Below are 27,203 nucleotides of genomic sequence, written 5' to 3'. Positions count from 1 at the left end.
ATTCACTGGATTTTGGTCTCACACGCTAACATTTCTAGTAACATTTGGTAATACGCTAACATTAAGTTTTGTTGATCGGTGTGGCGGTATTGGCTTTGATACTAAGTCTTTGGGGGATTTAATCTTCAAGTGCACTTGAAAGTTTTGACCACTAAAATATTTTATTTTACAAAAAAAATCTTTCCTACTTTTAAAATTTAGTTTTTCATAATTTTACTTCTGGGTGGACACAGCCAGCAGATATGACATAAATAGAGGTACAGTAATTCCATAACTGTTACCTAGAAACTATAATGTAAAGGGCCAGAACTTAGGCTGTGTCCACACTATTCCTTACTTAGGACCATATTTAGGGGTCACACTATTTTTTGTGATCTCAGAATGTCCAGCTGGTGAGAAAATAGTGCAGTCAAAATTTCCCAAAACGCACCTTGAAAAGTAGTGAGCATCAGCGTCACTAGACCAGTTAATGTAGACCATAATGCACTGCGCAAAGTGGAAAAACAACAGTCAACAGCGGCAGATCTTTCACTAGACACGACACGACTGAATGAAGCAGATAGAAGTGCTGGTTTATCGCACTGTTGATCCTGATTATGAATTTTATAAATTCTTAAATAAACTGTAGCTGTGTAAAGTTGCTAGCGTTAGTCACTTACTTTAGCTTGGGCTGTTAAAAGGGTGATAACTTCCACATCCCAATTTTTTTTATTTATAATCTGCTCTGTTTATGTGAGATCCAACTTGACAAAAACGTGTACGGTTATTATTAGTCCATAAATACTTGTGCCAGTCCAATCTGATCATTATGACAAAATTCAGAACTCTGTATCACACTTCACCACATGGTGTAAAGAAAATCATCTTCAACTCAACCTCAAGAAAACACAAGAAATGACCTTTGGCCCTGGAATATTTGACCCTACCAGTATTGACAATATCACAATAGACACTGTTGAACATTTCAAATATCTTGGACTCACAATTGATCATAAACTGACTTTTGACTTTCACACTCTGGACATTTCAAAAAGATGCAATCAAAGACTTTCTGTTATCCGTAAGTTAAAAGGACTCCATGTTTCACCACATCTACTGCTTATTCTGTACACCAGCATCATCCAACCTGTCCTACTGTACTGCTCACCATGTTTTCTTACCATGCTCACAGTTAAAAACCGTAATTCATTTACAAAAATAACCCACCTAGCATCAAAAATCATTGGTCTCCCTACTCCCAGTCTGTCACAGTTAAACTCTAAAGCCATCACTCGTATAGCACAGACAATAACACAGGACCACACTCACCCACTGCACCGGTACTTTACTCTACTGCCTTCAGGACGACGATACAGGACTCTCAGATGTAACAAAGCACGCTTCAAAAATAGTCTCATACCCACAGCCATTATTAACTTGAACAATTTATAGACTACGGAACTCTAATTATCATTATGCACTTTTACAATGTCAATTACCTGCCTTTGTGTTTGTCCAATATATGTGATGTGTTTGTGTGGCATTGTATGTATGTATGGCGTTTTTCTCTGTGTTTTTGACTGTGAAGACAAATTTCCCCTCGGGGACAATAAAGTAACTAACTTAACTTAACTTAACTTATTTATACTTTTTTTTCACCTAGACCAGGGGTGTCAAACATATTTTCACCGGGGGCCACATTAGCAAAATAGCTGCCTTCAAAGGGCCAGATGTAAAATAAATCTAACTACTTTTTAACTTGTTAATTAACTGTTTCTGTATTTATTACTTGTTCAAATTACAAATATTACATATGCATTAGCCTAGATGTAAAAATGTGGCTGTATAACTGTATCTCCTGATAAAATTACATTTTAAGACCATCATACCTTTGAGTTTACCCTGTGGAGGGCCACATGAAATGATGTGGAGGGCTGCATTTGGCCCCCAGGCCTTGAGTTTGACATATGTGACCTAGACGCCAGAGCCATGTGACCCAAATGTAGTGGGCTGTATGCCTAAATCGCTCTGTGAATGAGTGCGCTAAAGAGTGCAAGGCTGTGTAGTGAATGAGGGGTTAGGGGCTAGGACGGACATTCGGACATAGTCTTAGTTATGATTAGCAACACCTTAATTTTGCTAAATTAAGGTAAATTAATGTTTTATTTTCTTGTAAATTGTCCCTACATTTTGGATGGAATTTTCAGTGTTGATTACATAGACAGGTATTCCTTATTGGAGCATTTTTTTATTTTAATTTTTTATTTTTTTTTTTACCTTTTTCCCTCATCACTTAACTGATGAACCTGTGATAAATATTTAAGCTTTTTTTTTTTTTCTCCTTATATCCTTGGAGATGTTATTGCATCCCTGTTGAACAGTATGGCATAATCATAGAAATCAACCTTGAAAAGATACATTCCTATTGTGACAGGGATTACCTCTCCACAGATCTGACAAAACTGCTAGCTACTGTGTGCCAAATAGGAAGTGAACATTGCCTTCTTTCTGTAACTGCTGCTGTCATTTAAATCCACACTAGATGATCCTGGAGTTTTTATTTAGCTATTTAGTCTAGAAATAAAGATATAAACATTAATAACAAACTAATGAGGTGCTTTCTTTTCCTGACATTTGCCAGGTTTGACAGCATTGCTAAGGGAGAGGACATTACCTTCAACAGCCTCGCTCCATAGTGGCTCTTTGGTTGCTATGATACTCGTGGTTGGAACTTGGCTTCAAATTCGCCCCGAAAGCTGCTAGCCTCAATGAGCTTCACTTGACTGGAGCTGAACACTATGCATGATGTCACACTACCTCTGTGTATTTTTTATACAGTCAATGTATGCAACATCGGGTTATTTTTCAGTGCAATATAAACATCAAAATGAAAAAAATATCACATTTGACCACTTAGGTTGGCAGTTTGAAGAATGAATAATGTGGTATGATCATACATTATGCTACATTTGTAACTTCTATAATATATTTCCAAAAATGTCAAAATTAAAATATATATGACACTGAAAAATCATCATCAAAAACATTTCCATACTGCAGCCAGACCACCCATCCAGCTTTCCCCCATTTTGATTTTGAACATTTCTTCGCCCTCCTCTTTTTAGGCACGCTGTCTATTTCCAAAGCTCTGGACCGTGAGGAGCAGGACTTGTTCAACCTGACCGTGACCGCCGAGGATCATGGGATACCTCCACGGCTCTCCACCCAGACCCTGTGTGTGCACGTGGTAGACGTTAATGATGAGGTGCCCTGGTTTGAAGAGAGTCACTACGAGGCCCGTGTGCCAGAGAACCAGCCTGCAGGCACCAGTATTCTGTCTGTGTCTGCCACTGACCTTGACCTGGGTAAGAGCACAGAATTCTGGGTAATAATATGTCAGTGGGGCCATATAATTATATTGTTACGGTGAGGGGTAGAGTAGCTAAACATTAATATTGTTTAAAGGTCTTATATTATGCAAAATTAAGTCTTTTGAGCTTTAAGACATATTACAACGCTGTTACCTCCCCAAAAACATACCCAGGGTTGATTTTTTTTTTTTTTTTTTTTTTTTTTTATTCACACATGTTTGAGTAACTGTCTACAACTCCAAAGCTCAAAATGCTCTGTTCTACCTTGTCATGTAATGAAGCAGTATTTTTCAAGTTAACAGCTACCTTTTACCTTTTATTCAGTAGACTGAAATTATCCAAATGATTCTAGTGAAGGTGTATGGAGTTTAAATACACTGTGGAGCACTTCCTGTATTATCACATGACATCACAAAGTGGATGTCATTTAATAATACAAGAAGAGTGTTGTCAGTTTGAGACAGCTCAGCCTACATATGCAGGGTTTATGAGTTAAACATGTGTGAATGAAACAAAACACAACTGTGAAAGTATGAACAAAGACACAATTCATAATGAACACATAGTTTAATAAGAATGAGTCAGGCTTAGTTACCACTTAAACTATGACTTTTTGAAACTTTTTAACATGTTATAACGTTCCCTCATCAAAAACATATCTGAAGAGGTTATAGATATCCTTCATGCATGTTTGAATAATCTAGTGATCTAATTTGAACCGTCTTAGCAGCGAGCGGTTAGCAGCACAATCTTGTCCAAAGCTATGTCATGCTCCCACATAATTCTCCATAAATATACAAAACCAGGATACAAAACCATACACTACAACTTCACAGACCCGATGCAATGCACAGTAGTTTAATTTGTGGAATGTACGCTGATTGTGTTGTGATAGTGCTCTAAAGGGGGAGTGACTGAAACAGAGAGTAAGGTGAGCGGTGACTCAGAGAATCAAAAATAAAATGGAAACTAATTGGTGAATATAGCATTTTCAAAACAATAAATAACATGGTGATCTAAATATATGTTACAATCAATATCCTGCAGGAGTATAAGTTCTAATATCCCCTCTTTAATACCTTAATACTAACCTCTTAAATTAGTAGTCAGTGCAAGACAGGTTTAATGCCATACTGTGGATTACTCCAGGCAAAGCAATAAAATCTTCATGGAGGCAAGCCTCCACCAGAAATGTTACATAGGTTGCATTTACGTAAATTTTAAGTGTATTTACATTTGAATCATTTGTAAAATAAAAATTATTTTGTGAAAAAGTACTGGAAAGCTGTTGTGGAAAATGTGATAATCAATTTCTGATCCTTTGTGGCTTATGATCAGATTATCAGAAAAAAGTTTTAAAAAGTTTAATGAAAGATCATTGTTTCATAAATTTCTATCATACTGTGACACCAAATTATTTATTAACTCTTTGGACCAGAAGCAGAAAAAGGCCGGCGCAAGGAAGGAGCATGATTGGCCCGAACAATAGGACCTCAAATCTTTTAGCATTAAAATGAAAAAAAAAAATCCATGCTTTGATTTCATCAATGCACTTTAACAGAGACTGAATTACTTGAACCATTTTGCTATACATTATACTGATTAGGCTGTATCCTACAGGGACAATAAAATGTACCTTAAAAGGACAGAATGTATTTTTATGAATATGACTTGACTGTCTCCAGATACAAGATAGACATGTTCAAATCCCCCCCCACACACACACACAATAAATACTATATGGATTTATCATTCACTATATGAAAGCTGGAACTACATGTGTACTTTTTCTTTCCACTACTGGAAAACTGTTAGTTATTATTGTTGTTATTATTATTAGGCCCGAGCCTGGGACGACGTCCCGGCGAGGGAGTCATTAAAACCGCGTCCGGAGCATGGAAAATGGCAAAAATGAAGTTGTAAACACGCCCCGACATGCCAGTGAGTGGTGTCAAAAATTAAAACGCAACGAGCTCTAATTGTCACAAAAGACCCTGAGAAAAAATAACGAAAGACGACTTGGTAGCGCCACCTCAAACTTTGATTTTCATGGGGCCAATGGGAGCCCGACTCGGAAAAAAGTCAACGTAAAAAATAGAACATGTCAGGACATGAAAAAAATGATATTATGGCCCCGCCCTAAAATGTACAGGAAGTCGGCCATATTAGATCAAACCCGGGAATGACAAACGTGCACACCCTCACATTCAGGACATTTTCTCCCACAGTTTTCATCACAAAAATTTCAAATTTGGCCAAATCCTACTAAACCCATGTGTGACAAAAGATTATCAATTACATTTTGATTATGACTTTGGGTGTGGTCAGGGTGAATTTTCAACAAAATTGCAATTTTTGGAATATTTCAATAAAATATTTCTCTATCACACATTTTTTGTTGGGAAAACGCTAATACAGCGTTTATGCACATTTGTGAGCTGAACGCAATGATATGCAAATCAAGGCACTCTCTCACAAAATGGCTCTCTAGCGCCCTCTTCAAATTTCATTTTCAAAAATTCGTAGAACACAATCGATTTGTTGTGGACCTGTGAAAAAATTCCCAGGGGCCTTATTTGTGATGGGACACAATGTGAGAAAGTCACATGACTGTAGCTTTTATGGTTTAGGAGAAAAATAATGGGTGGAAAATGCGTTTCCATTATTATTAGGCCCGAGCCTGGGACTCCGTCCCGGCGAGGAACTAATTATAAAACCACGTCCGGAGCATGGAAAATGGAAAAATCAAGTAGTAAACATGCCCCGACATGGCAGTGAGTGGTGTCAAAAATTAGAACTCGATGAGCTCTAATTGTCACAAAAGACCACGAGAAAAAATAACGAAAGACGACTCGGTAGCGCCACCTCAAACTTTGATTTTCATGGGGCCAATGGGAGCCTGACTCGGAAAAAAGTCGACGTAAAAATCTGAAACTCACATCACAAAAAAGTACATGTCGGGACATGACAAAAATGATATTGTGGCCCCACCCTAAAATGTACAGGAAGTCGGCCATATTGGATCAAACCCGGGAACGACAAAAGTCCACACCCTCGCATTCAGGACATTTCCTCGCACAGTTTTCATTAGAAACACGTCAAATTTGGTCAAATCCCACTAAACCCATGTGTGATTAAAGATTATCAATTACATTTTGATTATGACTTTGGGTGTGGTCAGGGTGAATTTTCAACAAAATCGCAATTTTTGGAATATTTCAAAAACATATTTCTCTTTCACACATTTTTTGTTGGGAAAACGCTAATACAGCGTTTATGCACATTTGTGAGCTGAATGCAATGATATGCAAATCAAGGCACTCTCTCACAAAATGGCTCTCTAGCGCCCTCTTCAAATTTCATTTTCAAAAATTCGTAGAAGACAAACGCTTTAACGTGGACGTGTGAAAAAAATCACAGGGGCCTTATTTGTGATGGGGCACAATGTGAGAAAGTCACATGACTGTAGCTGTTATGGTTTAGGAGAAAAATAATGGGTGGAAAATGTGTTTCCATTATTATTATTATTAATATTTTGGTGGCCGAATTGAAGCCACTTTTGACCCCCTGAACATTAACGAAAAGTCAATTTTATTGGACCCAAAATTCAAGGTTGGCGAAAAATTTATTATTTTGATGTTTAAAAAAAATAATGTTTCAAAATGACTCAATAGCGCCACCTCAAAATTTGAAATACATTATGGCAATGAGAGATCTTTTTCATCGTAGACAAATGAAATTTGGTACAAACATAGAATATGTCAAGACAAGTAAAAAATTATATTATGACCCCACCCTAAACCCTACAGGAAGTCGGCCATTGTGGGCGGAACCCCATTTTTCCAAAATTTTACCTCTCACATTTGAATTTTTTACGCCTCCAATTTTCATTTGAGAAACATGAAAATTGGTCAAAATGAACTACAACCATGTGGGATTATAAGCAACTCTTATGGAATTTTCTAAGTTATAAAATGTGGATGTGGCCAGCCTGCAAAGAAAAAATACTTTTTTTTAAGGTTTTAAATGCGTGTAACTCACACAGTTAGTATCCTATGTCCCGGCAGGAATATACTTTTTTATTCAAACTGTTGATCTGAACACAGAGATATACAATTTACACAGGTCAGACAATAAATTGCTCCACAGCGCCCCCTTGAACTTTTGAATTGGACCAAAAAAATTACTTTGACATAAACATTTGAAATTTGGCATGGACATCCCTATTGCTATACTGAACAAAAAAGTCAAAGACACCATACCTCTATTTTCAAAGGTGTTGCCATGGCAACGTCTGACATTTCTCATTGAAATACATGGGTTTTGGATAACTGGGATGAAAAATTATTACTTTGTCGTAGACCATTGAAATTTGGTACACATATTCCTCTCATCATACGGAACAAAAAAGCCAATAAGAACATACCTCTATTTTCAACTATGTTGCCGTGGTAACATAATAAATGTGTCATTGAAATGAATGGGGTTCAGAGTACTGGACTTTGTTGTAGACTAAATAGATGCTCTACACTCACCAAACTATGGCCTAAAATTCAAGAAATGTTGTATTTTCATGTGGAAAAAAATTTATGTTTCAAAATGACTCAATAGCCCCACCTCAAAAGTTCAAATACATTACGGCAATGAGAGACCTTTCTCATCGTAGACAAATGAAATTTGGTACAAACATAGAACATGTCAAGACAAGTAAAAAATTATATTATGACCCCACCCTAAACCCTACAGGAAGTCGGCAATTGTGGGCGGAACCCCATTTTTCCCAAATTTTACCTCTCAGATTTGGATTTTTTCCGCCTTGGATTTTCATTCAAGAAACTTGCTAATTGGTCAAAATGAACTAGACCCATGTGGGATTATAGGGAACTGTCTTGGATTTTTCTACATCATAAAATGTGGGTGTGGCCAGCCTGCAAAGAAAAAAGCTATATTTTGAAGTGTTAAAGTGTGCATCACCCTCGAGGACACAATGGAGAGTATAGAGCTGGTCCAGTGTTCCACGACCAGGACGAAAACCACACTGCTCCTCCTGAATCCGAGGTTCGACTATCGGTCGGATTCTCCTCTCCAGTACCCTGGAATAGACCTTACCGGGAAGGCTAAGGAGTGCGATTCCCCTGTAATTGGAACACACCCTCCGGTCCCCCTTCTTATACAGAGGGACCACCACCCCGGTCTGCCATTCCACAGGTACTGTCCCCGACCGCCACGCGATGTTGCAGAGACGTGTCAGCCAAGACAGCCCCACAACATCCAGAGACTTGAGGTACTCAGGACGGATCTCGTCCACCCCCGGAGCCTTGCCACCGAGGAGCTTGCCAACCACCTCAGTGACTTCAGCCAGGGTGATGGACGATTCCGCCTCTGGGTCCCCAGTTTCTGCTTCCTCCTCGGAAGACGTGACAGTGGGATTGAGGAGATCCTCAAAGTATTCTTTCCACCGCCCGACAACATCCCCAGTCGAAGTCAGCAGCTCTCCACCCGCACTGTAAACAGTGTTGGTGAAGCACTGCTTCCCCCTCCTGAGGCGTCTGACGGTTTGCCAGAATCTCTTTGAGGCCGTCCGATAGTCCTTCTCCATGGCCTCCCCGAACTCCTCCCAACCCCGAGTTTTTGCCTCTGTGACTGCCCGAGCCGCGGCACGCTTGGCCCGCCGGTACTTATCAGCTGCCTCAGGAGTCCTACGAGCCAACAAGGACTCCTTCTTCAGCTTGACGGCATCCCTTACTTCCGGTGTCCACCACCGGGTTCGGGGATTGCCGCCGCGACAAGCACCACAGACCTTACGACCACAGCTACGAGCAGCCGCATCGACAATAGAGGTGGAGAACATGGCCCACTCGGAGTCCATGTCTCCAAACTCCCCCGGGATCAGGGAGAAGCTCTCCCGGAGGTGGGAGTTGAAGACCTGAGTGAGAGACCTGTCCCCGACCCGAAGGCGCAGGGACGCGACCCTCTCGTTCACCGGAGTGAACCCCAACACGCAGCGGCTGAACTGTGGGGCAATGAGCAAGCCCACACCAGCTCGCCGCCGCTCCCCGCGGGCAACGCCAGAGAAATGGAGAGTCCAACCCCTCTCAAGAAGTTGGGTTCCAGAGCCCAAGCTGTGCGTGGAGGTGAGGCCGACTATATCTAGCCGGTAACGCTCAACCTCCCGTACAAGCTCAGGTTCCTTCCCCCCCAGCGAGGTGACATTCCACGTCCCCAGAGCTAGTCTCCATGTCCGGAGATCCGGTCGTCGAGGTCCCCGCCTTCGACTGCCGCCCGGATCTCTCTGCACCCGCCCCGCATGGCTCCTCCCGCAGGTGGTGGGTCCACGGGAGGACGGCCCCACATCGTTCCTTCCGGCTTGGCCCGACCGGGCCCCGTGGGGAAAGGCCCGGCCACCAGGCGCTCGCTGCCGAGCACCCACCCCAGACCTGGCTCCAGGGTGGGGCCCCGGTAACGCCAGTCCGGGTGACGTAACTGGCCTTGATCTTTTCCTCTTCATGGGGGGCTTCTGAACCGCTCTTAGTCAGACCCGTCTCCCAGGACCTGTTTGCCATGGGTGACCCTACCAGGGGCATGAAGCCCCCGACAACATAGCTCCCAGGATCATTCGGGTGCTCAAACCCCTCCACCATGTTAAGGTGGCGGTTCGGGGAGGGGAAAATTACTTGTTTTAGATTAAAAATGAAAAAAAAAAAAAATCACTTTTTGCTTTGAACCCTGGTTTGCACTTTTGGCATTCACCCTGACAAGGCACAGCTGTGAAATGAAAACAATTTCAGGAGACTTCATCATGAAGGCTCACTGAGAGAAGGCAAAGGTTTTGCATGGCTGTTAACAAAGTGAACAAAGTGAAGGATTGACGTTATTTAAAAAGTCAGTTCAGCAGTTCAGCTGTTTGTTTTTTTAAAGGCACCAATGCACAAGTGATGTATGGGGGCATTTCAGAGGACTTATTCAGGATCGATCCACTCACCGGAGTCATCAGCACCACCAAGAGTCTGGACAGGGAACTACAGGAAGTCCACACCCTAACAGGTACTGCCACACATTTGCTCTCACCTACTACAATTATAAATATTTTTAATTATTATACTAATATATTTCAAACTGTGAATTTACACCAGAGGCATCAGAGCTTCTCCTGTGACGTTAGCATCTATATATTTTCATAAAACACCGGACTGTTTGGTATTGCACCATATTCATTGTTGATGGGATGAAACATGTTTTAAAACTATAAAAAAATGACATGGGGGACAATGCTTTGTGTAGCAATAACAAGCTGTGGCTGCGATACTCGTATTAAGGCGTCTTACCATGCCACACCAAGTTTCGGTGTCTTCACTGTCATGCACATTTTCTTTTCCTAAGCTGTCTTTGTAAAGTTACAGTTTGACCTCCTAAAGTAGGGGTGTCCAAACTTTTTTCACTGAGGGCCATGTAAAAAACAGCCAAGTTTGTTACTAGATTAATAGCACCTTTCACTATAAGCACTTTAAATTGCACGTACACTTTAATAGCACACAGCACTTTAAACATTATTTGCACTGTAAAAAAAAGAATTGCACAAAAGGATTTAAAAAATTTTATTTAATTTGTCTGCTTTTACCCAGTTTTAGATCTGGTGGCACAGGGGCACTTTAATTGAAGCTGCGTGTCCTGGAGGGGAAAGAGGACAAAATTAACAGCTAATTAATACATTGGATATGTGCAATATTAGTGCAATGTTTGTTTGAGAATGGTTAAGTGTTTGTGTGTTCTGTAATTTGCAGTGTTTTAGTGAAAGTGTTTTAAAAATGTTTTAACTTACCACCTCCTTGCCCTTGTGTCCAGGTGTCAAAGAGGTCCCAGGGGAAACGAGCCCCCTTAAAAAGATTCCGGGGCGGGACCAAGGTGGGGGAGGTGTAGGGGAGACATGTTGGGCAGTTTTAAATGGTTTATGGGTTTTAAGTATATTTGGTGTTTGGTTTTAGGGTTTATGTATTTTAATATGTATAATGTTGATGTGGGTTATGGGTTTATGGGGTTTTATGGAGGTTAGAGTTTTAAAGAGCTAAGGCTATTTTTTAAATACCCCTATTAATTAATAGTAGTTTAGTCCAGTTAGAGGAACATGATAAAAGGTGCCTGCAACCATCAAACCATGTTCTGCTGCTGGAGATGATGCTGCTCCTCTGACCTCCATTTGCACAAGGCACCTTGCACTTTGATAATTAATGGAAGAAAGAAATAAAAAAATTGTGGACCACACTCGTGCTGCTGTCTTCTGTCGCACATCCTGCCGCTAACGGCCAGCCTACGTTACAGGCCTACGTTACAGGCCAAATACAGAAAAATGAACCAAGGGCCGGGCTGCACGCTATAGCAGATACATATTGACTATAATATAGTGTGTAATTGTAACTCACTTCCGTGAAGAACTCAGTGGGAGCAGTGATGCTGTCCTTTGGATCGAAGAATGGCTGATATGTCAGGAGAAAATTTGGTGGTTTAGACACGGAGGACTTCACAGAGATGGCTATCAGTTATTCTGGTTCTTAGTCTGTTTTTGTTCTGATTTAACAGAGAAAATGTTTGTTCGCATATGTATGTTGAGCCAAACAGGCTCATCATTCTTTTTGCATGGCGTCTAATCAGAGGAAACTTGACATTATCCAAACTCTGATAGAAGTCAGGGAGGGAGAGAAGCTGATGTTGACTTTTCAGAGAATCATCACATTGCATTTCAATCAGTTCTAACTGCAAACTCTTTTCCACTTCTGCATTCACCAGGAAGGGGGTCGAGAAAAGCTTGATTTGTTTTTCAATAACAGAAAAATTTGTGAAAACGCTGGTTGAATTCTATAATAAGAGATGCCATCACAGACACATATTTCTCATTATTAGCAGAAATGTCTGCGTTTGGAAAAGCAGATCTGATTTCAGTCAGTGCAGGGAAGTGTGTAGCGTTAAAGCTCCGTAGTTGCGGAGGCTTTCAAGTGCGCGTAAAGGTGTGGAACCAGCTGCTCTTTGCCTTGTAGGTTCTTATTTAATGTATTCAAATGATGAGTAAGATCAACTAAAAATGTGAGGTTTGCCAGCCACAGAGGGTCACTCAGTTCAGGAAGAGGACGGCCCTTCTCTTTCAAAAACTGATCGATTACTGATCTCAGTGCGTAAAACCGCTGGAGCACAGGTCACTGGTGTGGACGGGTTTGACCTGGGAAACGTGGAAAGTGGGATGGATTTGGAGAGTTGGAGGTAGTTGTAACTGGACGGCAGACGGATTGATGATTTTCTTAATCTTGAACAGACCTAAGAATCGGGGGGAGAGTTTGCGAGAGTCAGTGTTAAGTGGTATGGTCTTAGCGGAAAGCCACACCATCTGGCTGGGTTGATATACGGGCGCCGGGATGTGACGCCGATCCACCCCCACCTTGATACGCCTCCCAGCTTGAAGGAGAGCGGCCCTCGTCTTTGTCCAAACCCTGCGGCAGCGCTGAAGGTGGTGCTGGACAGAGGGAACCTCCAGATCCTTCTCCTCTGCCGGAAATAGTGGAGGTTGGTACCCGAGGGAGGCCTGGAACGGGGAGACACCAGTGGACGAAGTCACCAAGGAGTTATGGGCGTACTTGACCCACGGGAGTAAGGAGCTACAGGTCGTAGGGTTGGTGGAGACCACACACCGGAGGGCCGACTCAAGGTCCTGGTTTGCTCGTTCAGTCTGCTCGTTGGACTGGGGGTGGAATCCGGAGGTGAGACTGACCGTGGCCCCCAGTCCTTCGCAAAAGGCCCGCCACACCTGCGAGGTGAATTGAGTTCTCCGATCAGAGACGATGTCCACCGGAATTCCATGGAGGCGGAAAACCTGGGTGGTCAGTTGGTCCGCCGTTTCCTTGGCTGTGGGGAGCTTGGGTAAGGTGATGAAGTGGGCTGCCTTAAAAAGCGGTCAACTACAGTGAGGATCACAGTATTGCCCTGGGACGAAGGGAGTCCAGTGACAAAGCCCACCGCCACGTGAGACCAAGGCCGTCTAGGAACTGGAAGGGGGAGCAGAAGTCCAGAAGGTGGTGAGTGAGAGGCCTTAGCCCAGGCACATACCTGGCATGCCGCTGTGTAAGCTCTGGTATCCTTATCCATAGTGGGCCATCAGAAATGCTGCTTCAGCAGGGAGGGAGATCGGCTGGCACCGGAGTGACATGCAAATTTGGAACAGTGGGCCCATTCGAGAACCTGGGAACGGACAGTGTTAGGTACATACAGCTTGCCAGGCTGACCGTTAGCTGGGTCGGGGTCGTCAGTTTGGGCCAAGTCCTCGACCTCCCAATGTACCGCCGCCACGACACAAGAGGAGGGAAGGATGAATTCGGAGGCGGCGGACTTCTCTTCTTGGTTAAACTGGCGAGAAAGAGCATCGGGCTTAACGTTCCGGGACCTGGGGCAATAAGTGAGGGTGAAAATGAATCGGCTAAAGAAGAGAGACCAACGGGCCTGGCGGGAGTTTAAACGTTTAGCGGACTGAATGTAGGCGAGGTTCTTATGATCTGTCCAGACTAAAAATGGATGCTCCGGCCCCTTGAGCCAGTGACGCCACTCCTCCAGCGCCAGCTTCACCACGAGGAGCTCTCGGTCCCCTATATCATAATTGGCCTCCGCTGGGGTCAGGCGACGGGAAAAAAAGGCGCAGAGAAAGAGACGGTTGTGGGGGTCAAACCTTCGAGACAGTACGGCCCCCACCCCAGTGTCCGACGCAGCCACACCTCAACAATAAATCAGCGCAATGGGTCAGGCTGGTGAAGGATGGGAGCGGAGGTGAACAGGTGCTTGAGCTTATCAAAGGCGGACTGAGCTTCAGGGGACCAGGTGAATGGTAATGCAGGTGAGGTCAATTTAGTTAGGGGGGAGACGACTCGACTGAAGTCACGGATGAACCGTCTATAGAAATTGGCAAAGCCGATGAACCATTGTAGTTGCTTGCGGCTGGCTGAAACAGGCCAATTAGTGACAGCCTGGATCTTCTCAGGGTCCGCTTTCACCTGGCCCCGCCCCACGATGAACCCTCAAAAAACTAACCTCCTTAGAGGTGAAATTTGCACTTCTCAGCCTTAATGTACAGCTTATTTTCCAGTGACCTGGCGAACATGATGCCGGTGTTCCTGCGGAGATTTAGAAAAGATTAAAATATCATCAAGGTACACAAAGACAAACTGGTTAAGAAAGTCCCGGAGCACATCATTAATGAGGGCCTGGAATACAGCAGGAGCGTTAGTTAGGCCGAAGGGCATGACTAGATATTCGAAGTGGCCAAGGGGGGTCTTAAAAGCAGTCTTCCACTTATCCCCCTCTCTTATGCGCACCAGGTGATACGCATTCTATAGGTCGAGCTTGGAGAAAATGGTGGCTCCATGGAGGGGTGTGAAGGTGGAGTCCAGGAGGGGGAGAGGGCGTTACTACTGAGGGTCCCCCAAATGGGGGGCTCTGGGAAGTGTATTTTTGTTTAGGCATGAGCCAACACATTAATCACGGAAAATACATTAATGTGGCACATCAAATTAAACAGCACCGCTAGCGCTACAAGACTATGTAGACTATTTTCGCCGTTCACAAACAACTCAGATGACACCCAAGAGAACACATCAAAACCAAATCCTCCAACCTCAGTTTGGACAAACCACTCACCACATTTACAGCTTCACAACAGCCGTACTTTATGCTAGCCACACAAACAACTGCTCAAACAAAAGCAGGGAGTCTACCGATTCCAAAGATGTAAGCCCCAGTACTGTACACCAAAGCATCGCGGAGATATAAGCCAGCACATCAGATCATAAAACATTGCTTTTCAAAAACACATTAGTAAAAATTGTCTTACCTTTGTCGTCTTGCCATGAAAAGTTTATTCCATTGGTAAATAAAAGCTATTTTCTGTTAGGCCCGACTATTGTGTACCATTCAAAACAGTCCGAGTGGTTCTATAGTGATATATGGTTCCTACCGAGCGCTTACAGTGTATCGATGGAGAAGCATGGCACTTTGACATGGCTTTGTTTACCCCTTTCTGGTTGGCTAACTAAGTTGTCAATCCTGTTTTGCAAGGCATAGCCGTAATCTATTGGCTTTCACGATTCCAGAGAGGGGTCACTCATGCATATTGACCAATCCGCTGGGGAGGGGCGTACGTGCGTAAAGGTACAAAGCCGGCATGCGCTAAGATGCTATTATGCACGATTACGCAAGAGGACGGAGAGCGCATGGAACAAACTTAGTTTTGCTTCTTTTTTTTGGTTGAAATTCTACTATAACTACAAAAAATGGCTAAACGGGTGCAGAAGACACGATACTCGGTGGAAGAAGCGCTAAAACTGATCGAGGAGGATAATGACACCACAGTCTGTGTGCATGATTCATCGTCTGAGGATGAAGATCTTTTGCATCCTGCAAATAGCGACAGTGAATCAGAATACTGTCCTCCATCGGAGTCAGAAAGGTATGTAATGTAAATAAAACTGTATATATGTGTAGTACTGATGATAATAATGATAATTATTATTTTATTTACAACAATAATAATGGATTAGTTTTACTCAAAGAAGAGTAACAATTGCATTGTTCATTCACTCCTCAGTCATTGGTGTAGCAGTAGTAAAAATAACAACAATAAACTAATGTTACGTTTTTTGTACTTTTAGTATTTATTATAATTTGTTAGATTATATTATTGTAGAAGTTTATTGTACAGTTGACTTTCACTTGCATAGAGCTGACTTCCTTGATATTATTGCAGCTTTTTTCAGGGCATAGTTATATAGTGTAAATATGTTACATGATAATATGACACACAATGATAGGTATGTATGTGTATCTGTGGATATATGTAATTACATGTTATTGTATTGTCACTGAATGGATGTATTTATTATTTTTATAATTTGTGTTTACAGTGATGAGGATTTCGAGCCACCAACAAAACCTACTAAACAGATGGCTCCAGCACCACCCCCGAAGTTCTCACCTCAGCCTTTGACTCCAGAAGCCTCTTCAACACCTCTGCCATGCCCAACACCCCCGCCTTTGTCTCCAGAAGCCTCTTCAACACCTCTACCACGCCCAACTCCCCCGCCTTTGTCTCCAGAAGCCTCTTCAACACCTCTGCCATCCCCAACATCTCAGCCTTTGTCTCCATCACCATCTCCCCCCACCACTGTGCAGAATTAAGGACAGCCACCAGGTACTTCTCATCCATCCAAAAAGCGAAGTCAAAAAACAAAATACATATCTGCACCGAGTGAGGAGGAGAACAGGTGACATAACAGAGAGGAAGAGGACATTACACTACACCTTCCCAGATTTATGCCAGCCAGGACTCCAGGCCCCAACATCGACAACTCCAAGAATTGGTCTCCCCTCAGCCTTTTCCATCTTTTTTTTCCAACAACAGTTGTCAGAACTATAATCAACAACACAAATGACAACCCTGCTAGAAAAAAGGCAGGTGGGATGGTATTCAAGTGGGAGGATCTTACTGTGAAAGACTTTTATATATTTCTATCAATTATACTTTTCATGGGACTTGGTTCCTCAGAGGTCCAATTATTGGAGGCAAAGGTGGCCATACAACTTCCCATTTCCAAGAAAGAGTATGACTCGAGACCGCTTTGAGGCTATTCTGTGGTCACTACACCTCAGCAACCTCAAAGAGGATGAAGAAAATGAGAGGAAAAGAATACACCGGACTACGACAGACTTCATAAAATCAAACCTTTGTACACGGACATAATACATGCATGTAGGTCTTTCTTCCAGCCATACCAACACATATCCATAGATGAACGAATGGTTGCCACCAAAGCCAGAATAAGCATGAAGCAGTACATAAAGGACAAACCTACTAAGTGGGGTTACAAACTTTTTGTGCTAGCGGATTCTTCAACAGGCTATACGTGGAACTTTTTTGTTTACACCGGGAAGTCAGCGTCCACCTCCACCTCAGCCCATGGTCTGAGCTACTCTTCTGTCATGGACCTTATGCCTTTAGGTTTGCTTGGTTGTGGCTACAAACTGTATACGGACAACTTTTACACCAGCCCAACTTTGCTGAACGACCTATTCAAACTTAACATTGTGTGTTGTGGAACTGTAAGAAAAAATCGTGTTGGCTTCCCACAGACTCAAAACAATGATCTGCCAAAAAACGCACAGAGGGGGGACAGGCGGTGGATGCGCAATGGCAAAGTATTATTTGTCAAGTGGATGGACACGAGGGAGGTAGCCATGTGCTCCACAATCCACAAAGCAGACAGTGGACAGACTGTAAAGAGAAAGGTCAAGGAGGCTGGTTTGTGGCAAACCAAAAACATCCCTGTTCCGGACTGCATTGTGGATTACAATGCCAACATGGGTGGAGTGGATCTATCTGATGCGCTCATTGGCTACTACAGTGTCCACCATAAAACCAAGAAGTGGTACAAGACTTTTTTTTACCACTTCTTTGACATTGCTGTAGTGAACAGCTTCCTTATACACAAGGAGCTGTTCAAACAACGACAGGATCCCACTCAGACAAAGCCCCTTACCAAAAAGGTTTTTAGGGAGCAGTTGGGTAAGGAGATGCTGGACTTTGCTGAAGCCTCAGCAGCCTCCACATCCTCAGCAGCCTCCACCGCCTCCACATCCTCAGCAGCCTCCGCCGCCTCCACATCCTCAGCAGCCGGCATTCCTAAACCCCCCACCGAATGTGTCCCTGGTTATTATGATGGGGATGGCATGGTAAGGAAGCACTGTAAATGGTGCTTTGAGCAGGGGATCTCCAGAGTGAAGACACCAATTTATTGTAAAAAGTGTGATGTGCCTCTCTGCTTCACTGCAAAGAAGAATTGCTTCGAGCTGTGGCATGAGAAGTATTGAACATTGCACTGGACTTTATAAATATTGTAAATAGTTGTGTGTTCTAATTTGCACTTTTACGTACATTGTGTTTCCTAAAAATGTGCAATTTTACTTAATTTTTGTAGTGTGTGCTGAGAATTTGCACTTTTATTTAGTTTTATTTATGTACCTTGAAAATGTCCAATTTTACAAAAAGTTTCACTAAATTCATAAAAAAAAAAAAAAAAAAAAAAAAAAAAAAAAAAAAAAACATTCAAATGCTTCATGTGGTCATTTTATTTGTAGGAGAAACATTCATATACACATATTTTAGTGTGGTCAAAAACAGAAAAAAATAAAAAAGATATTCAGTTTACATGAAACAAAACACATATAGTTACATTACTGCATTATAAAAAAAAAAAAAAAAAAAAAAAAAAAATTCCAAAATGCCAAAAAATGTTTTCTTTAGGTCTACTGAACACCATTAGTGATATAAAAATGAAATACATAACTTTTACATGACATAAATGCAATGGCACTATGTGTGCCAAAATGGAGACTTCGCCTGAATTTCCTGTACTAAAATCTCTTTGCTTCATCTAATCAGTTTCAACCTTTGCAGAGATAATGTTCACATGTTTGGTTTCTATTTTATGAAGTAAAAAGTATATGTTAGCAACATTCCAAAGAGTTATTCATCATAAAACATGTTGGGGTTTTTTAGGCGAGGCTAAAAAAATCTAAATTTTTGTTGTGTTTCATCCCAATTTTCAATTTTCTCTTTATCAGTAACACATACATGGATAAATGACATATCAAATTATTCTGCCCAATGATCCCTTTACAATGGCACAAAAATCATTCAAATACACCTCGGGGTTGCTGAAATAGACCAATTTATAAATGGATATAAATTTTTTGAAAATTTGCCTTCAAAATAGGCTTAGGTAGTAATGGGTTAATGGTAATGTTATTGAGCCCCCTATAGTCAATGCAGGGATGCAGCAATTTGTCTTTCTTTGCCACGAAGAAAAATCCCGCGTCGACTGAAGATGAGGACAGGCGGATGATACCGGCAGCCAGAGAGTCTCTGATATACCCCTCCATAGTCTCACGTTCAGGTTTTGACAAATTATACAACCAGCTTGACGGTAGGGGGGCACCCGGCAGGAGGTCGATTGCACAATCATAGGGCCGGTGAGGTGGTAATGAGAGCGCCCAACTCTGAGCGCCCAACTGAATACCTCCTGGAGGACATAGTACTCCGCCAGAACCACGGAGAGGTTTGGGACGTCCGTGGCGGGGTTGTAAGTAGAGCTGGCCCCTCCCCCGGGTGACAGGGCTGACTGCAGACACTGGGCATGACAGGCAGGACTCCAGCCGGAAACCTTTCCCCAGGCCCAATCAAAAACCGGGTTGTGCGCCCGTAACCATGGGTAACCCAGGACCAATGGCGGCAACAGGGTGGAGAGGATGTGAATTTGACGAACCTCGCGGTGATTTCCTGATAAAATGAGAGTAACAGGTTCTGTGACCTGAGTTACGTGGGCAAGGAAGCGTCCATCTAGGGCCCGGGCATTGAGGGGTTGTTCCAGGGTCTCAAGTCTAATTCCAAGTTGCTCCGCAAGCTGTGTATCAATGAAGTCCTCCTCCGCCCCGGAATCAATGAGAGATCTGAGATCAGAGACAGGTAAGGTATCCAAGTGGAGGCAAAAAGTGGCACTCAAGAAGAGTCTATTATTCCTTTCCGGGAAATGAGATTGACCCACCAGTACTCCCAGTCCTACTGGTGGGTGCCCCCTTTTGGCCGCACTGGGCAGGCAGCAATAAAATGTCCCTGTTCCCCGCAGTAGAGACACTCTCCTGCCATGCGGCGACATCGTCGACGTTCCTCCGCGGACACTCGGATCCAGTTCAGCTGCATAGGCTCCTCCGGGGGTAGCGGGGATACGCATGCCTCACGCGGAACCGGAGACCGGCGTCTCTCCCTCCGGCGTGTCTGTAGCCGGTTGTCAATCCAGTTAGCCAGGGTAATGAGAGATCTTATATCCGGAGGCTCGTCCCGGGAGATAAACTCGTCTTTTAACTGTTCAGTAAGTCCTCTTAAAAAGGCGGCCCGTAGCGCACTATCCGTCCAGTCAACCTCCGCCGCAAGCGTCCAAAATTCAATAGTGTAATCCGTTACGGACCAACGCCCCTGGACGAGGCTTAACAGACGGGCGGCAGCATCCGCTTGGTAGTGTGGATGGTCAAAGACTAATTTAAAGGCCGGCACAAAGCTCTCAAAGTTCAAATTGTCCATTGTCGTGTTAGACAGTCGTGCCTCTGCCCACTGGAGCGCCCTTCCCCTGAGTAGTCCACAGATGTACCGTATCTTCGCGGAATCTGAGTCAAAACGGGCAGGGCACTGCAGGAACATAAACGAGCATTGAAACAGAAACCCCCGACATAAGCTGGACTGACCTGAGTAGGGGTCAGGATCCGTGCCCCTCGACTCCGGAGGGCGCGGCAGTGCCGCGGGTCCGACGGCAGCGGGGAACGGGGCTGGAAGTGAGGCAGCGAGCAGAGCAGCGACTTGGCCGGTAAGCTGGGAAACTTGTTGCATAAGAGTCTGGTTATATTCTAACAGGGTCCAGATGGATTGGTCGTGCTGCCCAATAAGCACTTCATGTTGGGAAAACACTTGGCGCAGCATCTGATCTGGTCCCGAATCCGCTTGGTCCATTGTGGCCAGATCGTTCTGTCATAACCGGTGGGGTTGGGAGGACCAAAGACGTGCAGACTCGGGGCAGATTTACAGTGTTTATTTACAAAGTGGTGAAATACAGTACAAACGCAATAATTAATCCAACGGGGGACAGGAGCGAGAGTCCAGGGCAGGATCCAGGAGTGGAGCGCGCGGTACGGCGCCGGAGCGAGGTGCAGAGGACAAGCCGGGATCTGGGAACGTGGGCCTCAGACGCAAAGACCAGTAGACCAGAGCCAGGGAGAGGAGCAGGGTGCAGGGCGAGGTCCAGGGGCGTAGTGTGCAGGAGGCAAGGTGAAACAGTACCATACCAGGTCGGGGAAGCCAGGCGGGAGTGGAGCCGGGAGTGCGGGAGCTGGAGAAGTGCAGGAGACAGGATGTGAGGGTGAGTAAAAAATCCAAAATGAGCAGGATGCAAAAGGGCAAGGATACATGAAAAAAAAGCAGGCAAGATATTCACGTAGACACGCGGATGATCTGGCACCGAGCTGTCTGCAGCTCGTCCATCTTATGCTCCGCAGCAGGTGGAGGCGATAACGCTGATGCACTCCAGGTGCGCGCGGGAGGAGTCAGCAACTCCACCCAGCTCCAGACTCAGGCAGGTGCGGGAGGGGGAGAACACACAGGGAGACAGAACAGGAGCAGAGATACCTGCCTCATGACACTTGGTGGATAATGCAGTGCATTTTAACAGCTTCACCACCGCTCTTTTTTACCTTATCACACAGATGCCATACCTTTGCGTTCGCCCCTCATGGCTGGAGCTCCATCCGTTGTTACACCGCAGAGCTTGTCCCATTTACGCCCCATTTTTTCAATTGACTCTGACACGGCTTCAAAAATATCTTTACCTGTGGTTGTGCCTTTTAGGCTCATCATGTCAAGCAGCTCCTCCATACAGCAAAAGTTATCGTCTACTCCCCACAAAAAAATTAATACCTGAGCGGTGTCTGTGGCATCTGTGCTCTCATTGCATGCTATTGAGTAAAAATCAAAAGCACACGCTTTGTCTCTTAGCTGAAGTTTCAAATTAGCTGACAAGTCCTCGATTCTCCGCACCACTGTATTTCTGGAAAAGCTCATGTTGTTGAAATCCTGCACTTTTTCTGGGCACATTATTTCTGTGACTTTGATGAGATACTGTTTTATGAAATCATCATCTGAGAATGGTTTGCCGTGCTGGGCAATAAGTTTAGCGACTTCATAGCTTGCTGTTGTAGCGTTTTCCTGTATTTTGTTGTTGGGCTTATAATCTAGCTGCCATTTGCTGGACTTTCTGTGTTCGTTCACCACCTGTGTATGATGTGTAGCTCTGGTGTTTGGTCTCATAGTGCCGTCGGACATTATACTCTTTCATCACAGCAACAATTTCTTTACAAATCAAACAGATACACTTTCCATTTATTTCCTTGAAGAAATAATCATTTTCCCACCGTGTTTGAATTTTCATGCACTCACTTGCTATTTTGCATTTCTTCGGCGCTGCCATTTCTGTTAATTTGCAGTCAAAGTTGGGTTTTTTTTGGCAGACCGAAAAGCACGCGTTTCCATGGCTGTCTCCTTCTGGTGTTGAAACTGAGTAGTGCTGTTTGGCTCCATCTAGTGTTGAAACTGAGTAGTGCTGTTTGGCTTCATCTAGTGTTGAAACTGAGTGGAGCTCAGAAGAGCGCAAAACATATGCGGGCCATATTACATTATATTTTCAAAACTTTCCCGCGGGCCGTAGTTTGAACACCGCTGTCCTAAAGTGTATCATATTTATCCCCCATGGCTATAAACCTTTTGTTGTCCATCACAAGTTATTCCCTGGGGTCAAGTTAGTAAGATCTTGGGGTTAAAAAGTCTCTAAAAACCAAGTTACCACCCTTTTATCAGGCATCCCAACAGTAGAGGACATTGTATATTCTACCTATGACTTTTACTATTTGTTTCCCACAGTGTATGCTAAAGATGGTGGCCTGCCCCCTAACTTTGCCAAAGCCACTGTGAAGGTCCACGTGCAGGATGAGAATGACCACACTCCAGTGTTTGGACGCCTCTTCTACAGCCTCGAGGTCCCAGAGAACATGGAGCCCCAGCCCCTGTTCACTCTGAGGGCCACTGACCAGGACGCAGGTCCCAGCGGACACATCAGCTATAGGGTCATAGGTGAGGAGAGGATGGGGAGGGGGTGTGTGTGTGAGGGGGGGGGGGGGGGGGGGATTTATACCATTTTAGGTTTTCTATACCATGCTATCCATTGCTGTTAGCATTGTATGTTTACAAACTCATCATGGAAAATAATTAATTATGCTTGGAATGCATTGGATATGTTAGGAATAACTTTGGACCACTGCAAACCGTTAAAACTGAACTAGTTCTGCTTTTTACATTTAAGACATTGATAATCCTATAATACATATGGAAGGAAACTAAAATTAATATTGGTAAAATTATGATTTCTTTCGTAATATAGTAAACTCTTGGGTCTAGTCATTAATAGTAATGATCAGGTTCAACATTTGTGTATTTACCTATTGGATATTCCATGGCAAAGTACTATGTTATCAATAGGAAAACTGTTTTTTGCCCAGTAGTTCTTTGCTTTTAAATGATGATCCTACGAATGATTAGATTATGTTATCCTCAAAACAATGATGTGATTGTTATAAATTTAGAAAATGGCAAATGTGGGGCACTCACTTGGTTAACCACTTGGCAAACACATCTGCACATCTGCAGTTGTGATCCCTGTCTGTATTACACAGTGAAGAAGGCTCGAGGAAGTGTGTTCTACCCACACAAAATAAAAGCTTTTTTATATTTTTCTAACCAAGTGAGTTCCTGATATTTGTCTTTTTTCAAAATGAAGTGTACATTTTTCTATGGCATCTATAGTTGTGAGAATACCAGTAGATCTCTGTCTCTGTTGTTATAAATATCCTGAATGGCTTTGATATGCTGCTTAGTACAGCATAGTCATTGTCATTATTTGTAAAACTATACCATCCTAATTATTCACCTCAGTGAGTTTATAAGCTCTTTCACAATTTTTAAGAGACCAGAGCCATCACGATAATGCTAACAACAACAACTAGCATGCTAATGCACACTTCTTGTTTATTGCTCAATAAAATGATATATAAATATATGCAGAAAGCATGCAGGGGACATATTTTCACCCCAAGAGCTGCTTATACCCTACAAAGACAAATTTTTCTCAAATACATGGGAAAAATCGGATACAGGACCTTTAAAATAAATGAATAAATATACAAATAAATAAATGAATATAAAAATGACAATAATTGACGTGGAGCTTAAAGGGTTAAAGTACACATTACTTAGAAGCAGACCATTTAGGAATTAGAAACTACTTTCTTGGAGGGACCCCAGACTGTATTTCACATAAGGCCCTCACAAAGCTGCTGCTTTAAAACCTCCATATGGTACCAGCCTGACCACCCATACTGCTCGCTCATTACAGCTGTCCATGAGGCATTGATTTATATGTTCCGTCATGCTTCTTTGGAGCGGGAATATAGACAGCTATTCTCTGATTAGGTCACCACATGTGAATCTTCTCAGCATTCAAATTTGCTATCTTCTTTTTCTAATACTTTTATTTTTGAGTTACAGTACTTCATAAAGTTGATAGAGGGTGGTTCTTGTCTGGTGCTCTCTGATATCACATTCCAATTTATGTCAGATTATCAGATTGGCCTTTGTTTTATCTGGAACAAAGCTCAGTCTCCAGGAGCAGAGCAGCAGTCCTTGTGATGTCAAATTACAGTTGCAGGTTCAGGTGCCTAACAAATGCTGTCATGATATAGTGCAATAATGTTGGTGGTGAACATTATTTCCCCTTCTAATTTACCCTCTGAAGTTGTACTGAGTGATTCATGCATGTTTGAGTAATCTTTCTATTCCCGTATTAACGTCATTGTGCCGATCAACCCGTTTCCACCGCCATTGGTACATGTCCACTGTGACGTACTTAGTTCTCCAATTTTATTTTCTTAATCGGTGATGGGTATAGGATTCGACTGAAACTGCCCTGCCCTTGTTTACTAGCTAATGTCATCCTTTGGTTTGGATTAGTTTTCTCACCTATAACATTGTTATGTATCTGATTAGCATTTGATTGGCTTTCTTTATGGCTTTATGGTTTATGGCTTTATTCCAAAGGTTGAGAATGCTTTGATTAATATATTGGTATTTTTAAATTTTATTTATGATTTATTTTGCATTATTTATCTAATTGCCACAGACTTCATTTTCACATGATCTCTAACATAACTTTTCTCTTTTTTCTGGTTAGCTGGAGACCCATATGGAGACTTCCACCTGAGCCTCCTCTCTGGGGTCCTGTCTACCTCTCGGCCCCTGGATCGCGAGCACAAAGCTGGCTACACTCTCACTGTGTCTGCATCGGACCAAGGCTCCCCTCCCCTCACCTCCACCGTCTCTGTGGAGATCACCATCCTGGACATCAATGATCACAGCCCCCAATTCCAGAGCCCCTCCTACACCGCCGATATCTCTGAAGATGTACCCATTGGTTCACTAGTCGTCGATGTGAAAGCAGTAGACCTTGACCAAGGCGTTAACAGCCAAATTGTGTACTTTCTAAGCCAAGGATCTAAGAGCATGTTTATCATTGACCAGAATACAGGTCGCATCATCACTGCAGCGCCGTTGGATCGTGAAAAAGTTGCTTCGTACAGTTTTGATGTCTATGCTATTGACTCTTCGCCGGCAAATCCGCGAAACTCCACAGCGCAAGTTACGGTTTATATCCAAGATGTAAATGACAACGCCCCATACTTCATCCAAGATCCACTCATACTAAACATTTCAGTCAATAGCATGTCAAATCGTCGAGTTTTAGCGACCATGAAAGCGGAAGATAAGGATTTTGGTGCAAATGGTTCAGTTTTTTACCGTTTTGCCAATCCAGTAAGGGGGCTCACTATAAATTCACTGACAGGAGATATCCAAGTGACGGAGAAGTTGCAAGGGTTGACGCAGAGCCAAAGAACGCTGATAGTACAAGCCATGGACCAGGGCAATCCAGCGCAGTCTTCGCTCGGAGTGGTGGTTGTCTACTTCAGAGAGCAGGAGTACACGGGGATAAAGTTCTCAAGGAGTGCGAGGGATGTCAGTCTGCAAGAGAACGCAGCTCAAGGTTAGCCACTTTAAATTTAACTCATTTAAATGCTTGGATAACTGCATGTCATTGACCAAACAAGCCATTACAGTGAGTATTATTATCATATGTCAATAAATGTAGATTACATTATTGATGACTGCAAAGGTTTCAGGATTTCTATTTTGATCATGTTTCTACAGCAGCATGCATATGAGCTCAAGCATATGACCATCTAATTTTGAAAAGGTTTACAGCTAAGGTGAAACTTGGCACCATAGCTAATATATTTACATTTCTAAGTAGTACATTAATTGGTTCTGTGCACAAGTGTAGCCAGATAGTTCCAATCAGAGGGATAGTAAACAACGCCATTTCCACTATAATGTAATCCCAATGAGGTTTTTGTTGTGTCACGCTAAAATCAATACTGACAGATCTTTTAAAACACAAATGAAGACAAAACATCACAGGATGACACTTTTGTGTTCAGAAAGGTATGTCTTTGTGTGTCAGGGGCTAAGCCTAATAGCACCAGAAACTAAAATAATCTACACCTAAAAATAATGTGGTAATCCTTACTACTAATTAAATGTTTTTGTTATGTTACATTTAACATGTTTTAATAGAAGTTAGCATTAGCTTGACACACAAAGACATGCCTTTATAAAAGCAAAAATATCCTTTGGTGAAGTTTTTCCTGCATTTTTAAAGTGTTTCTACCCTCAGCCCTCCATATTTACCAATTACAACACCTAAATTTAAGACAAATAGGTTTAATGCCATGTGCAGGATCATTTCAGGTAAAGCAATAACCTCTCCATAGAGACAAGCTGATGGTTGACACCAACCATGAAGGTTACATAGTGCCTAACCCTTTGTTGTTGTTTTGTTTTTTTTTTTTTTCAATTCTTTCCAGGCACAGTGGTAACCCAGACTCAGGCCCAGTATCCAGACGGCTCCCAGACTGGCATCAGCTACAGCCTGTTCAGTGGCAACCAGATGAGCTCTTTTGGGATCAACCCTATCACAGGTGGGTAGTACTCAGTTGCATTTACTCCATTACATTTCCTTGAGTAACTTTTTGAAGAAATTGTACTTATCAAAGTAGTTTTTGAACAAC

General features: G+C 43.0%; 1 protein-coding gene across 1 annotated transcript in view; it reads left to right on the top strand.

The window, feature by feature from the left end:
• LOC117380430 (protocadherin-16-like) overlaps positions 1-27,203 on the top strand; it is a 392,551-nt gene that overhangs the window by 343,531 nt on the left and 21,817 nt on the right. Inside the window, exons 11-15 of the mRNA XM_033977238.2 lie at positions 3,105-3,344; positions 10,269-10,394; positions 22,891-23,100; positions 25,253-26,119; positions 27,000-27,113. Coding sequence (XP_033833129.1) covers positions 3,105-3,344; positions 10,269-10,394; positions 22,891-23,100; positions 25,253-26,119; positions 27,000-27,113 — 1,557 coding nt within the window. The remainder of the gene's footprint in view (positions 1-3,104; positions 3,345-10,268; positions 10,395-22,890; positions 23,101-25,252; positions 26,120-26,999; positions 27,114-27,203) is intronic.

This window comes from Periophthalmus magnuspinnatus, chromosome 13 (assembly GCF_009829125.3).
Source record: "Periophthalmus magnuspinnatus isolate fPerMag1 chromosome 13, fPerMag1.2.pri, whole genome shotgun sequence".
NCBI classification, from domain to species: domain Eukaryota; kingdom Metazoa; phylum Chordata; class Actinopteri; order Gobiiformes; family Gobiidae; genus Periophthalmus; species Periophthalmus magnuspinnatus.
This window is presented reverse-complemented; position numbering and strand designations above follow the sequence as displayed.